General features: G+C 42.7%; 1 protein-coding gene across 2 annotated transcripts in view; it reads left to right on the top strand.

Annotated features, from left to right (window-relative positions):
• The window catches only part of PITPNC1 (phosphatidylinositol transfer protein cytoplasmic 1), a 220,317-nt gene that overhangs the window by 113,320 nt on the left and 89,383 nt on the right, over positions 1 to 17,614 (top strand). For both annotated transcript variants that reach the window (XM_079797208.1, XM_079797209.1), the window contains exon 3: positions 13,024 to 13,123. In XM_079797208.1, the coding sequence (XP_079653334.1) occupies positions 13,024 to 13,123 (100 nt within the window). The remainder of the gene's footprint in view (positions 1 to 13,023; positions 13,124 to 17,614) is intronic.

Consider the following 17,614-nt stretch of genomic DNA (forward strand, 5'->3'; position numbering starts at 1 on the left):
TAGAAACATCGATGAGAGGGCAACATCGATCAGCTGCCTCTTGCACACTCCCTACTGGGGATGTGCCCGCAACCAAGGTACATGCCCTTGACCGGAATCGAACCTGGGACCCTTGAGTCCGCAGGCCGACGCTCTATCCACTGAGCCAAACCGGTTATGGCTGAAATCTGATCTTAAGGATTAAAGGACTTTGTCTTCTCCTTTGGTTCAGAGTTAGCAGTAGAAGTAGTTGGCTTTGCCTGCAAGGTAGTGTAGAGAAGTGTTGAAGGTGGCCTTGTGCCACTGGGGTCTTGGCGGGGTAAGATTCCCACTTCCTGCCAGGTGACCACTCAGGTGTCTGCAAGGGAATTGACCAAACGAATGGTCACCTGTGACCAATGTGTGTTATGCAGTGCTAAGGTGGTTTCCATTTCCTAGGTGGACCCATCCTTCCCAAGGTGGAGGTGGTTGGTCATCTCTGCTTCAGACGGGGAAAGATTTGAGGATGATAAAGCAGTACTAATCAGGACTACCATTTCTGCTTTGCAAAATATAGTCTTTAATCTCTTGCTATTTTCTTATCACTCATGGCATAATTGATCATCAGTGCTTGTTTGATTTTCTCCCCATGCTACACCTCCACTCCAGCCCATTTTCTTCCTTTCCCTTCTTCCCTGGGTCAGAAATTTGTACTCACATGCCATATGGAATATATTTTATGGAAAGTAAGTGTCGACTCTAGTGAACCAGTGTGTGACCAGTCTGGGCCTTGCTGCCATTTCCATGAATACTCTTTATCCCATGAATACTCTTTATCCCCACATGCAGCTTCTCCAATTGGCCCACATGTGATTATTCAGAAAACATTTCTGACACAATAGCTGGACGTTGCCCCCGGTTTATTCCCTGATCCATTGTCCATGCTTTGACCATCGTTCAAGCCAAATTTGGATCTCACATGGCCTCCACACTCCAACAGGCTGAAGTCGACGAAGAAGGAGAGTTTGGGTCCTGTCACTAGGTGTGTGGAAATCTCTCAGTGAAGCCTTGGGCTGCTTAAACCAACATGTGTTCTTTTTTTGTTTTGTTTTTGTTGTTAATCCTCATCCAAGGATATTTTAAAAAAATATTTTTTATTGCTTTCAGAGAGGAAAGGAAAGGGAGAGAGATAGAAACATCAGTGATGAGAGAGAATCATGCTCAGCTGCCCCCTGCACACCCCCTACTGGGGATCGAGCCCACAACCCAGGCCAGGAATCGAAGCACGACCTCCTCTGTTGTCGACCACCAATATTTTTCCATTGATTTTTAAAGAGTAGAAGGGAGGGGGAGAGACAAAGAGAGAGAAACATTGATGTGTGAGAGAGAGAGATCCATTGATTGCCTCCCACATGAGGATTGAGCCTGCAACCGAGGTACATGCCCTTGACTGGAATCGAACCTGGGACCCTTCAGTCCACAGGCCAACGCTCTATTCACCGAGCCAAACTGGCTAGAGCTAAACCAATGTGTTTTAATCTCCTTGGAGATGCAGTACCAGGGATTTCCAAGTCACGATGAAATGCAAATTAGATTGGTCCCATTCATCTCCTTGGAGCTGTGAATTCCCAGGGTTTGGAACCAGTTCAGCCTCCAGCCAGCTGTTGATTGCAGGAGTAGCTGAGCCCTGAGTTCCGCCTGCGGATAGCTTCCTTACAGAGAAAGGTTTCTAAACATGCTGCTTTGGCTTGTTAGTGTGGACGATATAATTCAAATGTGGAGCCCAGATCTCTGCAGAGCAAAGAGAAGTGAGGGAGATGTAAGAAAACAGGTACAGTTATTGCCTGGGGAATGTTCTGTATTTACCAAATTCAAGAAGAAATTTTAGAAAACTTGGTGACTTTTACTGAAACAGAACAAGAAGTGTCCAGCTGTCTCTGTCATGGCTGTTTTCTCTATTAAAAATATGGTATTTATTTTAAAGGAGAATAATAAACAGCAGTAAGAGGGAAATTTGTTATAAATAGAATATCTGGATTTCCAGGAATAGGTACCACAGAGATTAATGTGGACCTTCCCCTCACCACGTATGACAAACACAGGATGAAATATAACAATATAAAGCGGAGTTCCAAACAAAGAAAGGGAAATCCTCAGGTACAAGAAATAAAGAGGAAACTCAAACCAGAACGGAAAGCAGATGAGCTAATGCTAAGGAAGCCGGAGGCCGCCAGAACTAAGTGAGGCCTGACATCTGAGAGGTGCCACACCCATAGGGGACAGATATGTGGCCTTGGCTCAAGCAAATGGGGAGGTGGAACTGAGACTTGTGCATAAAAATAATTTTTGAGCCCGGGTGATGTGACTCAGTGATTGAGCAGTGACCTATGAACCAGGAGATCACAGTTCCATTCCCAGTCAGGGCACATGCCCGGGTTTCAGGCTTGATTCCCCAGTGTGGGGTATGCAGGAGGCAGTCAATCAATGAGTCTCCCTTCATTGATGTTTCTATCTCTCTCTCCCTCTTCTTTCCTCTCTGAAATCAATAAAAAAATAATTTTAAAAAATTGTTTTTGACAATAAAAAACAGAGGTTACAGAGACTCATACTAAAAGAACTACTAAAGGATGTACTTGAAGTAAAAGGAAATTGAATCCAAGAAGGAAGCGGGGAGGGTCTAGAAGTAATAATAAACAAGAAGTTGGTAAACATCTGGACAAATCTAAATGAGCATAGAATGTTTAAAAAATATTAATGAGTAATTGTGGGTATGTTCATGGAATTTAAATAATGGACAGTAATAGCAGAAGATGAGAGCATAGTAATTATAGTAGAAACACTCTTAAGTTGGAAATATTATTTAGGAAGAAGGAGGGAGTTGTTGATTTGTTTAAACTTTTTAAAGGCAACTGTGCATATTCAAAATGTAAAGGTAACCTCTGAAGGAGCCAGGTATATACTTGGAATTATATAACTTCCAAGAGAAAACTTGATCAATTCAAGAGAAGGCAGAGGAAGAACAAAGAGAATCCTGTAAAAAGCATAACTAGAAAACAAATTTTGATGATAAGGTAAATAAAAATATATCAGTGGTCACAGTAAAGGTATGTGAGTTAAATCCTAAACCTCAACCTAGAGCAACAAATAAATGGCAACACTAACAAAATCACTAGTAGCCTAAAGTTATAGTGGGGGATTTTAGCATAATATCATTTTAACAGACTGAGACACACAGAGAGGATGTAAACAACAGAATGGCAAGCTTGATCCAGTGGACATTACTACATCCTGGAACCAGTATGCTTTTCAAACACACACAAAAATGTACAAAACCTGACTACAAACCAGGCCAGAAATCTATCTCAACAAATACCAGAAAATCACTATCATGGAGATCCTGTGGGCTGATTACAAAAATAAATTGATAACAACAACAAAAAAAGAGGTTTTTCATCATTTAGAAAATGTAAGCATTGCCAAATAATTTATGGGTTGAAAATATCAGATACCCGCCTTCCCAACCACCTTTGCAGCAAGGGGAGGCCAAACCACCTAGTTCCAGCCAATGAGATGTAAGATTTTTCCTTCTGATAAAAAGAGGAAGATGTTCAAGAGAGACATGATCTGCTTCTCGGGAAGGGGATGAAATGGATGGTGACAGTTGGGAAGGCAGTGAGTAGTACCTACCACGTGAACCTTAACATCAAAGCTGAACAGTATCAATACAAAAAGGACACTTACAGACCCATCTCAGTTAAGACATGAAAATCCTATATAAACCATTAGGAAATCAGATACCTCAGAATCTATCTAATAATAGAGGGATATGCAAATTAGCTGTAACATCATGACCAAATAGCAGGGACCTGAGGCTGCATGGCGCCTGGCCTGGACGAGGGACCTCAGGCTGCACCCCCCGCCTAGCGGGGCTTGACAGGGGACCTCAGGCCGCACCCCCTCCCGCCCCAGTGCCAGGCCGGGGGACCTGAGGCTGTGCCCGCCTCCCGGAGGGACTTGACGGGAGTGGGGCTGGCCGGGTCTGGGTCTCACCCAATGTGGGTGGGGCCGGCTGGGTCTGGGTCTCCTGCATTTTTGAAGCGGGTGGTGGGCGGGGACTTGACTCTAGGTCCCGCCTCGTGCCCCAGACTCTGACAGGAGGGAGATTTTTATATACATTTTACTAATTTTTTTTCATCTCTGACACTTTTATTATAGAGAAAGGGCAAATAGCAATATTAAAATATTTCCTCTAATTCCCTTTTAATGTGTATGAATTTCGTGCACTGGGTCACTAATGTAATAATAACAATAAATCATGACTTAAATTTATCCTTGACTGTTAACATCAATATGAGAATTCAGCAAGATTCTTGGGTATAAAATCTACATCAGAAACCACTAGCATTATTATTATACAGCAGGAACAATAAATGGGAAAAAATAACTTTTAAAAATTCTAGTTATAATAGAAATAGAAAGCTGAAGGTACTCAGTAACAAATCCACAAGATATACAAAAACGTTTTGGAAAAAATATGAAATGTTAGTGGAGGACATTTTAAAACCCCAAACAAAAGGTAGTATTCACGGGTGGGAAATGCTGTATTGTGAAGTTGCTGTCAATTCCCAAATCAATCATACATTTAATGCAAGTCTAATTAAAATGGCAACAAGGTTGTTTTTAAGATAGAATTAGAGAACATAATCCTAAAAGTCCTAATTACTATAGCTTTATAAAGAGCCTTGATATCTGGTAGGACAAGTCCCTCCTACTTATTCTGCTTTTCTAAAATTGTTCATATAAATTTTAGAATTAGAAACCCAAGTGGCGTGAAAAATGAAGAAACCAAGAACCTTTAACCTAGAAAAGCTAGATAATGGATAAAACGGGATGATGGTGTAGTCAGGGGGAGAAGAATCAGGCCTGTGTATTCTGTAAGACCCCAGGAGGGCCGATTGGACAAAGACCAATGGGTGAGAAGGGTTTAGGCTTCGTTTAGGGAAGAAATCTCAGTAGGCAAGCCATGGGAGAGGGCAGTAGGGTGCCTTGTGGTCAGTTATGCTGTCACGGGGGATCCTGAGCATGAGCAGAACCCACTCTTCAGGCTGCCCCTGAGCAGATTCAAGCATCAAATAGGTGGTTAGACTGGACAACCTTTCAGGTCCTTTTCAACCTGAATTTTCTATGCTCAAAGCAAGTTTCAGACATTATCCTGACTCTCCTCCAGCATATATAAATGAGGAACCAAGAACTTACAGTTCCCTTTGTACAAATATAAACTAGATCCATCCTTTTATCATTTAAAAGGTCTGGGCATGTTTGGAAGAGTACGCACCAGCTATTTTTAGAAGCAGGTAGATTATGGTTTAATAAGAAAGAAAGAAAAAGTTGACATGTGACATAACTATAAAATAATAAATATTTTTATAATCATAAAAGAAAATCAAACCCATTACTTTGTGGTTACAAACTTGAATTAACCCACCTCAAGTTTACCCATATCCTCCAGTGCCCATTTAATAATGTACACAGAAATGTCATTGTCCTCTGGACCTGAATTCATGAGGTGGCAAAATAAGTCAAATCTCATTCAGAAGTTGCTTCTAAAATTTATTATCCAAAGCAACTTCTAGAGATACTGGAAATACTCAAAGCCTGTGTAGTCAGGACCTACTCTCTGAGTCTGTCTTGAGTAGAAAGGATGTTTCAGGGAAGGATGTTAGAGTCCTTTAAGTAGAGTCAGACTGTTTCATTCTGCCATCACCCCCACAGCTGCCATGAGTAGGTCCAAATTGTCTCTTTTTTCTTTTTATCACTTGTCCCAAAATTCCAAAGTAAGCATCCCATTGAGCTCCCAGTCCAAGCCTGAGCCCCCCTGAGTGTGGAGAGGAACTTCCAGCTGGTTTGCAAAGCACTGCAACGATACATATTCTCACCAGCAACCCATGAGGGTCCCGACTTCTCTATACCAAGCATGTCAAACTCAAAGGCTAACATGGACCTAATAACCAAGGTTTAAGTTTATGTGGGCCACACACAAAAAAAGCTTCAATTTTCATAGAAACGTAGGTTTATTTCGATAGAGACATGCTGAATACAAGGGCTGAAATAAATGAGTAATCGTTAACATAAAATAATAGAACATTTTAATAAAAATTAATATTTTTTCTTGAACATTAACTTACCAGACACTGAATAATTGCACAAATTAAGAAGCGTAATGCAAATAAACCTATTTTTCTAGTTCTCCAAAAGTGAAATATTTCCTGTTGCGCACACCAAACATGTCAGTCCAAGACTAATGACGTGGCAATTGGCTGCTAAAATATTCGCTGCTAGTATTAGTGGAGAGAAATGGTGCACCTGCGCATAAGGTGCATAAGGGAAATGAATGCAACACGATTATAGTAACCAGTCATTAGTGAACGGTGTAGTTCGTTATTAATAATTATGTATAACAGGATATTGTAAAAATTAAGTTATGAAATTTTTATTAAAACGTTTCTTACCAAAAATAAAACAAAAACGTTTCTTACATACCGTTATGTTGACTGGGCCAAAAAAATATTCATTGCGGGCCACGAGTTTGACATGCTTGCTCTACATGATCAGCAACACTTGTTATTGTCTGTCTTTTTGGTTATAGCTATCCTAGTGGGTGTGAAGTTGTATTTCGAGGTTTTGATGGGCATTTTATGTCCCTAATGCTTTTCATGTGCTCATCAGCCATTTATATGTCTTCTTTGGAAAAATGCCTATTGAAGTCCTTTGTCTTTTTCAATTTGGTAAAATGTCTTTTATAAGGGCCCTTTATTCCTTTATTACTTGCTTTCATCTCCCAGGGTTGCTCTAGCCTCTGGCCCTTCCTACATCTAATACACTGTTATGTGCGCGGTACATTTTGGCGGTTGCCTAATACATTTAGGACATCACATTAGTGCTGATACATTAGTGCATTTGGTGGTTGTCCTTAGATCCAGTTTAGTTAACCAAATAACTGTCTTAAAAAATCTTGGCATCCAGGGAAAGGAGGCAAGATACTCATCAAACTCTGGAATAGTGATTCTAAATCAAACCTGTAGCCCAGAATCATGTGAGGTGATTCTTTTATCCCTTTTTCTTTTCTTTTCATATTTAGCACCTCTCTAATCCCTTCCCATTGAGGACTGGGAATTGGTGGGGGTAGGGGTGCCTTGGAGGAAAGATGAAGCCTATTTTAGGCTTGTTTTTCAGTCATGAAGTGACATGTTCTTCCCCACCACGGCTGCTGGATTAATTAGGCTGTGCTGGCAGCTGCCAGTCAGGGAGGGTTGCCAGCTTCCAACAGTGAGTCCGCCTAATGCCTCAATCAGTTTGCAGAGAGAATGTTTCTCTTGCTGTGTGGCTCCTACCTTCCAGGGCAACCTCTTCTGGATTCGAGCAGCTCTGGGTAGGAGAAGGTACAGCTTTCATAAGCCATGAATCCTGTTTAACAGGACAAGCAAAGCCACCAGCTCATCGGTAGAGCTTTGTTGCCATGGCTTGGATCTGTCTTTCACATTTCCTCTTCCTGTTCTCCCAGATCTTCCCCAGAGTAAGAGACCAGTGCCCTGAGCTCATTCGACTTTGGGGGGCCCACCACCTCGGCAACAGGTTGTAGAAAAGTGTCAGTGCCAGAGATTCTGACCTCAGAGCTTATATCCATGCTATTTTTAAAGGCTCTCCATGGTCATTATTTGGCTTTTGGCTATCCAGGTGCAATCTTCATTCATTCAGAAAATATTTATTGAGCATCTGCTGTGTGCCACATGCCAAGGCACCATTCTAGGTCAGGATAGGTAGCTCTGAGCAGAACAAAGACCTCTGCCCTGGTGGGGCTAGCATGTAGTCACAATATCTAAAATCATTGCATACCTTGGAATACTTAATCTTCTATATAAATATATATTTTACATACTATTAGATAAATTATTCAATTAATAATTTTTAAAATATATATGCTGGGACAAATAGAGCATGAAAGGGACTTCTTCCAGGCATACTTTTTAGTGCTTACTATTCTGTTCTGTCCCCACCTCAATTCTTAAGAACATGCCAGGCATTCGCAAAATGACGGAGCCCTCAGCTACTCCCATGGGAAATCACAGAAACAATGTTTAGGCTAATTATTAGGACCTTAGTGTCCAGTCCAGTGGTCTCCCATCTTCGTTCCTTTTTAAAAATATATGTTTTTATTGATCTTGTTAGAGAGAGAGGAAGGAAGAAGGAGAGAGAGAGAGAGAAACATTGATGAGAGGGGATCAACCCCACAACCTGGGCATGTGCCCTGATAGGAATCAAACCAGCGACTTCTTGGTGCATGGGATGATGCTCAACCAAATGAGCCACGCCAGCCTGGCCATCTTCGTTCCTTGATGGCTGATGTTGACACATGTGGACTGTTCCTCTGGGTTCCCCACAGCATGCTGGCCACATGTCCCTCACACTGTCCTAGCAAAGCCCTCCCAAGAACCTGTGCCAGATAGGCCTCTTCCCAGAATCCCCGCATAAAGTGTCCCTTTTAGTTGGGAGAGCGGTGGTGGTATCCAGGAACTTCCCGTGAGGGAAGCCAGCAGCCCCGCCTCTTGCAGGTGATGGCTCCAGTCTGGAAACTGCTCATCTCTCTGCTGCCATAGGAAGAATTACATTAAGAGCAGAACTAAAAGACCAGCCAGAAAAACCATTAGGAAGAGTATAGCAGCTGCAGAAGAAATGTAGAGACTCAGAAATTACTGTATGTGGAACTGGATAGGAATAATTGATTATTATCCAAAAATTGTCAAATGGACCAGTGGGAAATGAGGATATGAAGGCAACTAAGACCTTTTATTTTTTTTTAATGTGTTCTTATTGATTTCAGAGAAAGAAAGGGAGAGGGAGAGAGAGATAACAACATCAATGATGAGATAAAATCATCAACCAGCTGCCTCCTACACGCCCCTACTGGGGATCGAATCCGGGCACTGGGAATCGAACCATGACCTCCTGGTTCATGGGTCGACACTCAACCATTGAGACATACCGGCCAGGGCAGCAGCTAAGTCCTTTTAAAGTCATTTAAGTGAGCTGCAGTCAGCACCAGTGGTTCTTCAGGTGCGTTCTGCCGGGGAACATCCTGAGTGAAGCACTGTTTCGTGAACTCAAGAAGCCTGGTTTTCTGCTGGGAATGTTGATGTCCAAAATTTCCAGTTAAGACCATTGTAAATCTGGTCCCTGTTGATAAAATTAGATTAGGCTCCATTTAGATCACATTTGACCTAATGATGTTTAGTACCTCCTGGGGTCCAGTAATACTCCCCAATGCACATTAATTGAGATTATTTGTCATGAAAGTGAGATTATATGTCATGAAGAAACGCGGTGATAATCTGGATTATAAAGTACCAGAAGCTTCTAATGGAGGGAGATGTTTATGTTTCAGTTCCATAAATTCTTTACGAAGGAGGTAAACACTCTTAACCTAAGTGTTCGGATTATGCCTGCCTATGGGGCCTTCTCGGGTCAGTTGTGATTCAGGGAAACCTGGAGAATGCATGAAGGCTGCAGTGACTGTATTCACTTAGGTCCAGGCTGGGTTTCTCGGTCTTGGTACTGTTCATATTGGTGCCAGATAGTTCTTTGTTGTGGGCACTGTTCTGTGCATTGTAGGATATTGGGCAGCATCCTGGGCCTCTAGACAGCAGCAGCAGCCCTCCACCCACCCCTCCTAGTCATGACCACCAAAAATGTTTCCAGACTTTGCCAAATGTCCCCCCAGAGCGGGGGGCTGCAAAATCCCAACCCCCACCTGCCATTGAGAATTACTGCTTTAGGATGACCTACCAGCCATCCCGGTTTGCCCAGGACTGAGGAATTTAGCCTGTGGGACTTCCAGCACTAAAACCAGGGCAGTCCATGCAAACTGGGAAGAGTTGGCCACCCAGCTGTGTCACTGATATGTTCTACATCATACTAAAGTTTCAAAGTAAGAAACAAAACGTCTTGAAAAGTCTGTCTTCCACAAAGGCCTTTGGGAAACCTGGTATCATTTCACAGCAGCACACTTTGCATTATGGTAAAGGCTTTAGGGACAAACGCCCATCTCTTCCCTCAGTGTCTCTAAACCTGGGTCATGGTGAGAGGTGCCATGGGGAGCTTCGGTCCTGGCCAGCGGACCAGGAGGACATGCTTGGAATCATGCCACCTTTCTGGGAAGAGAGGTTCTTGTTTGACACTTAGTAGTGCGCTTGAATGACAGACGTCTCCTTAGAACTGTAGGCGGTGTGACAGGATACATCGTGAAAGTGACAGCAACAGTGGGGACTAATTTAATTCCATTTTTGCTTGCAGCCCTGATAAATCATTACTGCAGGGAAAACTAAATTTTACTTTCTCAGACCAGAATGATTTGAATAATGATGTGCTCTGGGGAAATTGGGGTCTGAGAGAAGGTCTGTTCACGGGCTTAAAAATATTTAAACTGAAGTATCAGAGAACTCGACGCAGAAGCCTCCTGCGCCTGGCCCGGTAAATGACTCGCACCAGAAGGGCCTCCCTCCCACACTAATTAGAACAGTCGCATAAAATCATACCAACCATCTTGGCTGAAGGATTGTGTTTTTTAGGGTGGCTCATTGCAAAAGGTAATTGACTATAGGGCTGTGTATCCTGCAAGAGCTGGTGAATGAATCAGCTAAAATAAGGAACCTAGACTCTAGAGTCCTGACCATTTACAAATGGGAACAGTTTCCATGTGAATGGAAAATCGCCAGTGTCTTTCATGTTCCTTCCAGAAAATGATTGCTGCTTGGGAATGTGCTTATGCTGGGAGGCTTATTAAATGACACAGGGAATGAATTGTGGAGGGAGGGGACTTGGGTCTCAGAGGGGCATGCCTGAGGAGCCTAATGGATCTGGGGAGGGGTGCAGTGTAGATGGAACACCAGCCCCAAGGAAGACAGTGGATAGGGGGCCCCAGTGCTGATAGGGAGTCATAGGTGCTTTGTCTAAGTTAAACAAGGCCTTGCCTACTTTGGGGACACCCTGCAATCCTCTTGCCTGTGAGTAGAACCCACCCTCCCTACACTATTCATTGTCATATCACTCTGGAATTGGGGGCAAAGAGGAGGGAACCCAGGGGAAGTTTTGCTTATGACCCACACGGGACATCAGCCCTAGTTGTGCTCCCACTTTAAGGACTGAAAGGATAAATCACAGGCAGAAGCTATAAAAACGCCTGTCGGGAAGCAGCCTTCCTTTTGAGCGGTGTGAGTGTAAGGTAAATGAGCAGTTACCGCTGAGATGATTTTATAGGAGTGAGGCATTCTGCTTTAGAGCAGCAAGAAGGATGATTATGTGAATTCTGAAGCTGCTCCGGCTCTCTCCCCACGGCCCACCTGAAGCAGTGGGCTTCGTCGCACTCACCTGACTCAGGGGAGCTTTCATCTCCCCTTTGTTTTAACCCCGAAAAATGGCCCAGAGCTTTGGGTTAGATCCAACCAGCCAGCCATTGAAAATACATATTTGTCTTTTAAAGAGCAGGTCCTGGATACTGTCAGAAACAGGAGAAACAATTTGAGAAGACATACAAGGTACACAGTATTTTACTGGCCCTGGTTGTCATTAAATTCCTTGTCCAGGAGGGATTAGGGATTTGGGATTCTAGAAGCGTGATTCCCTCCCTCCGTTTCCTAGCTATATCAGCTTGGAATTTAAAACTGCCTCGTGGTGTTCTTTATTGCCAACATGCAGCCCTGAGGAGCTGTGCGTCTGCATCATCTTACTGGTCTGATGTACTGCTAGACATCGGTGTCCCAGACACCTCGCTGCAGGCACCAGAATAGGAAAGACAGAAAACCCCAGGGTGTACTGCTGAGGGGAAATAAAATCGTGCAGGCATATTTAAGGAATATATAATACTGTATATTTAAATATAATATTTAAGGAATTCTCTAGGCCTGTCCTTTGCTGTGGAATTTGCCTCTGAAAGGAAACAAAACTTAATGTCAGCTCTGAATGTCAGGTCAAGGTCCACATCTCAATTAGCCCTTGGTTTACAAAAGGTGTTGGGACCTGTGCACTTGGGTTTTCTTTGTTTAAAGAATCTGATTTCTGTACATGCCTGCCTGGGTCCCTGCTCCAGAGGCACCGCTCTGTCATATTTGTTTTGTAAGGCTGCAGCAGCAAATTGCCAAAACTGGGTGGCCAGAAACAATACAAATGTATCCTCTCACTGTTCTAGAAGCTAGAAGTCTAAAACGCAGGCATCAGCAGGGCTGGTTCCTTCTGATGGCTCTGAGGGAGAATCTGTTCCCTGCCTCTCTTCTGACTTGGGGTATGTGCGGCAGTCCTTGGCTTGTAGCTGCATCCCTCCATTCAGTCTCCGCCTCTGTCTTCACATGGCCTTCTCAAACCTAGGGAGACTTTGCCTTGCAAAAACTCTATTTTCAAATAAGATTAAATTCACAAGTTAGGATGTGGATACGTCTTTGAGGGGAGACACAGTCAACCCTATAGTCATGAAGGGGTTATATTATGTTTCTCTTCACATCTCTAAAGTTCTACTCTCTGTTGCTTTAGTCCACTTCCAAAAAACATGGCTCATTTGGATTGTTAAGCTGACATCTGGCTCTGACATTTGTCCCCGCCCACCCCCCACCCCCCACCACCAGATTCTCGTTTAAACATACCTTCATACTACTTCTCCCACCCTATCACTCCTAGTAGACAAAGACAATGCTGGCCAAACACTTTAAACATAGCACCTCCCAGCCACTGAATTCCCATGTTTTTGTAAATCAGATCTAAGAGGACAGGCTTCCAAGTCCTATGCGGTCCCCACACCGGGCTGTAACTTTCTGCCTACACATATTTGATGAGCACATGAATATGCACTAAAACCATAAACTGCGGGAAGGACCAGAGGGATGGGAAGGGTGGCTGCGGAGAAAAGGGCTGCCTCAGGACTCCTCTGCTCTCTAGCAGTCAGTTCATGCAGAAAGACAGGGTAGCATAGCAAGGCACTGGACAGACTCTGATGGTCTTTTCTTTTTCTTTCTTTCCTCTTAGCAAACTGCCTAGTTGGGCCAGAGCTGTTGTTCCCAAAATATTTTATGTTACAGAGAAGGCTTGGAACTATTATCCCTACACAATTACAGGTAAGTCCTTTGTGCAGCCAGTATGTTACATGTAGCACTAAACATAACATGGTCAGATTTCACTGATTTCAGGTGTGTTATCCCAGCAGAGACTTGTGGGAGACTCTTACCGTTCTTTAAAGTCTTCACTTTTCCTAGAAGGAGGTGTGGGTGTTAAGCTAAGCCATTTCACTTTCCTTCTTAAAGTGATTTCTCAAGTAATTTTGAGGTGTGGTTTATTTTGACTTGTTTGTTTTACAGCACCCCCTATTCCACCTCCCAAAGAACACCTTGGCTATAACTTATGTAAAAGAGTCTGTCGGGTCTCTCTGTCCTAAACTACAGCATAGGACATATCTATGCTGATACTGAACTAAAAACTGTGGCCAGAAAATTTAGAAGGTTTAGTTCCTGCCCTCAAACACATGAAAATTCCAGATCCCACTTGAATATCATCATAACAAGCTCTTCTTATTGGTTCTGAAAGCTGCCTTTCCACTTAAAAGATTTCCTGTGTGGTAAATGAATTGCTCTACTGGAATTATTAGTCTTTAATTTTGCTTTTATAATGCCAACTCTTTGGTTTTTAATTAGCCACAAACCCGTAGGATAATTGAATTGTCTTACAGTCCTTATCTGACCAACCACCAAAGTACCATATGAAAGAATTTTAAGAACAAACATGGAAGCATTTAATATTTATAAAAGTTTAATTTTTGGAAGGTTTCTTTACCACATTTTTAATAATTATAATGCACTAGTATATATGTTAGTTCTGTGGTTTTCTATTGCATATAAGTGTGGTCTAAATCACCATTTTTTTCTCTCTTCCCCCCCTACACCCCCCTTTCTTCCAAATGAACATCTGGAACCAGAATACACAGTAAGTTTTATTTAATCATTTTGAAATATTCAGCTTATAATCAGTAGATTAATTGGGACTGCCCTTGTATTTCTCATCTTACTAATTTAATAAAAATATAGAGGAATAATTCAGCAGAAATATTTAAATGTTGGCTATTACATAGTTATATATAATGCAAGAACCTGACTGTTCTCATTTGTTCCAGAATATGAATGTTAATTTAAAATGCCTTGAGACTTACTTTGCATAATTAACTTTGCTTGCATTTTTAAATAGCTTGGCTGCTATACTTGTGATAGTTCACTATAACAGAAGAACAGTTTCTAGAAACATGGTATTAAAGAGATGATGCTTGTTATCAATGGAAGGTAGGGTTTATACCTAAAGGCGGTGGCCTTATCCCTTACAGGAGAACCTTGAAACTAGAAAGACATGCATTCAAACTATTTTACTCAGGGCTCTGGATTGGACAGTCTCAGTGGCTTGATAAAAACCATTTAATTTCTTCTTATTCTATAAGCCTCTAGAGCCATTATTTCCATTTTTTTAAAAAGGACCCTATAACACATTGTGTTGTGGTATTTTCTTTGTATCATTTCCCCTGCGGCCAACAGGTCAGACTGTCATACAAGAAAATGGTTAACTGAACTGTGATGGAGTTGAGTTTTTGGTCTTTTGTGGGGGGTTTTGTTAATCCTACCCCGAAGATATTTTTTCCATTGATTTTTTTTTTTGAGAGAATGAAAGAGAGGGAGGGAAGGAGAGAGAGAGAGAGAGAGAGAGAGAGAGAGAGAGAGAGGAAGAAAGAAACATCGATGTGAGAGAGACACATCGATTAGTTGTCTCACACACACACCCTGACCAGAGCTGCCTGGGATTGAACCTGCAACCCAGGTATGGGCCCTTGACTGTGGGGAGGGGCGGGGGGTGTCTTAGTCTGCTTGAGATGCATAATAAAATACCACAAACTGGGTGGCTTAAACAACAGACATGTATTTCTCACATTCTGGAGGCTGGAAGTTCAAAATCAAGGTATTGGCTGCTTTGGTTCCTGGTGAGGGCCCTCTTCCTGATTTGCCAAAAGCCACCTTCTTGCTGTGTCCTTACACAGCAGAGAGAGAAAAAGCAAGCATCCTGTTCTATTGTTATAAGGGCACTAATCCCATCATGAGGGCCCCACTCTCCTGACCTCATCTAAACCTCATCACCTCCCATAGGCCCCATCTCCAAATATCATCACATTGGGGGTTGGGCTTCAACGTGAATTTGAGAGTAGGCCCACAATTCTTATATACCATGCTCATTCCAGGCCCAGTGGCTAAGTGATGTCACTGGATCCTGGCCGCCTGGACACATGGAGGCCAGGACAGGGCAGCTCTGAATGTCAGGTCAAGGTCCACATCTCATTCTCCACAGGGAAGCAACTAATCCACTTTTGTTTTCTATTCCAAATATAGGACAGCTTTCTTTCTCATTCCAGTGGCTGGGGGAGTCTGGGCTTCTCTCTCTGGCTGCAGGTGCAGTGACTCCAGCTCAGCTGTGTCCACAGGGTCTGCCCCCCAGGATTTACAGCAGATACTTTCCATTGTCTTCATCTTTTTTCCTGTTTTAAATGCTTTTTCACTGGGCTCTTTATCCCCTGAACCTTTAATCCTAAATAGCTCTTCTTGATGTCATTTCAAGCTTTATATTTCCTGTCTGTGCCCCAAAGCACAACTTCCCTGATGTCAGACTTCCAATTTGGGTCACCAAGCCCTACCCCTCCCTCACAGAAGACAGAGTGGTGTCTCTTTTCATAGGATTAGCCCAGAGCAATGTTGTCTATTCCTAGGCTCCCCTCGGTTTTGTATCTGACTCTCCAGCCTACTACTGAGACCTCATGCTGCCCTCATTTGTGACAAAACCCAGCCACGAGAACTTTCTATTTAGGGTCATCATCTAGGGTTTCCACATGATCACAGTTATAAAGACGTTCAAGCTTTTTCATCATGGTGAGTGACTGCATGTGTCTAGGATTATGTGGAAATGTGATTTGCCCAGGAAATGGAAAAATATATCTTTAGCTTGGTTGTAGGAAAAAAATCTTAATTATACAATAAACAAAAACTACACAACGACAATTCTCCAGAGGACAGGCCATCTAAGAGTCCTTCAGAACCTGCTGGTCCTTCTGAAGTTTGAAAAGTCACAAAGGAAGGTGCCCGAGGAGCCTGGCTGCCTTCCAGAGCAGCTGACTTTGTTTTTCTCGGGCTAAAAAAAGGCAGCACTGGAGCGTGGACATGGCTCAGCAGCATCGATTCAGCCTCGGTAACAATGGAGGGAGAAGAAATGGATTTTCTTCTCATTTGTAAGAATTTGACAACTTAAGCTATAGTAAGTCGATAGGAGTGACCTAGAATATAATATAACATATATATTGCTGTTTTGACCATTCTATTCCACCAAAACATCTTTTTTTAAAAAGCAATTCAGTTGCCTTTCTCTCACCACTTTATTTTCTTTTTAAAAATTCTTATTGATTGATTTTTAGAGAGAGGGGAGGGGGAAGGAAACATCGATTTGTTCCACTTATCTATACACCCATGAGTTGATTCTTGTATGTGCCCTGAGAGGGATTGAACCTGCAATCTTGGCATATGGGAATGACATTCAAACTACCTGAGCTACTTGACCAGAGCCCACCAAAACTTCTTTTAATAAGAATTTGCAGGAGAGGGGATGACACATGGGGAGCCCTTTCTGTTAGAATAGCTGGCCGTTCGTTACTCAGGGAGCAAAGGTAGATGTGGGTTGGCCAGTGTTACCCAGCATTTAAATTATTTAGTTAAAAGAGGTAGAAAAAGTAAATTGTAATAGACCAGGAAGAAGGAAATGACTGTTTTTAAAAAATTAATCTTTATTGTTGAAAGTATTACAGGTGACCCATTTTTCCCCCCATTGACACCTTCTAAGGAAATGACTCTTGAATGAGAACCTCAAACAGTATTGAGCCATGATGAAAGATGGGGCCGTTCAGGGTTGGTTTTATTGAGCCTGGAAGAGTCAGGGCTGCTCACAGCTGGGAATGGGCCATCAGTCACCCTAGATGAACTCAGGTTATTTTCCCAGGAGTGGCAATCGATTGAGGTATTATTCTGAAAGCAGCTAGCTGTCCTGGACAGGAATTCCACTTGCAATCTTGGCCTCATCAGCTTCCCTGATAATTGAAAGAGCTGATGGGTACTGATGACCATTTCTCTCCAGCCCTCTCTTTCTCCTGCTGAGAGCCCGCCAAGGGTTATTACCTAACTAGGAAATTACAAAACTAGGAAATAGGTACAAGTCCAGGGAAGATACATTATTACACCAGAACTCTAAGCTTAGTCTTGTCTGGAAGGAAATTAGAGGTCAATTGGTCCATCTCAACGACTCTGTCAGCTAAGAGAATGAAGGTTCCTGAGTGTTTCTTCTTTGGGATCATGAAACCAGGGGTTGTGATGGGGGTTAGGAGAGTAGGAAGTAACTTTTTTCTCATCGATTCTAGAGGGAGAAGAAGGGAGAGAGAGAGAAACATCAGTGTGAGAGAGAGACATCAATTGGTATGTGCCCTGACCAGGATTTGAAACTGTGATCCTTCAGTGCATGAGCAACGCTCTAACCAACTGAGCCACACTGGCCA

The sequence above is a fragment of the Cnephaeus nilssonii genome (genome assembly GCF_951640355.1).
Source record: "Cnephaeus nilssonii genome assembly, chromosome: 19".
NCBI lineage: Eukaryota > Metazoa > Chordata > Mammalia > Chiroptera > Vespertilionidae > Cnephaeus > Cnephaeus nilssonii.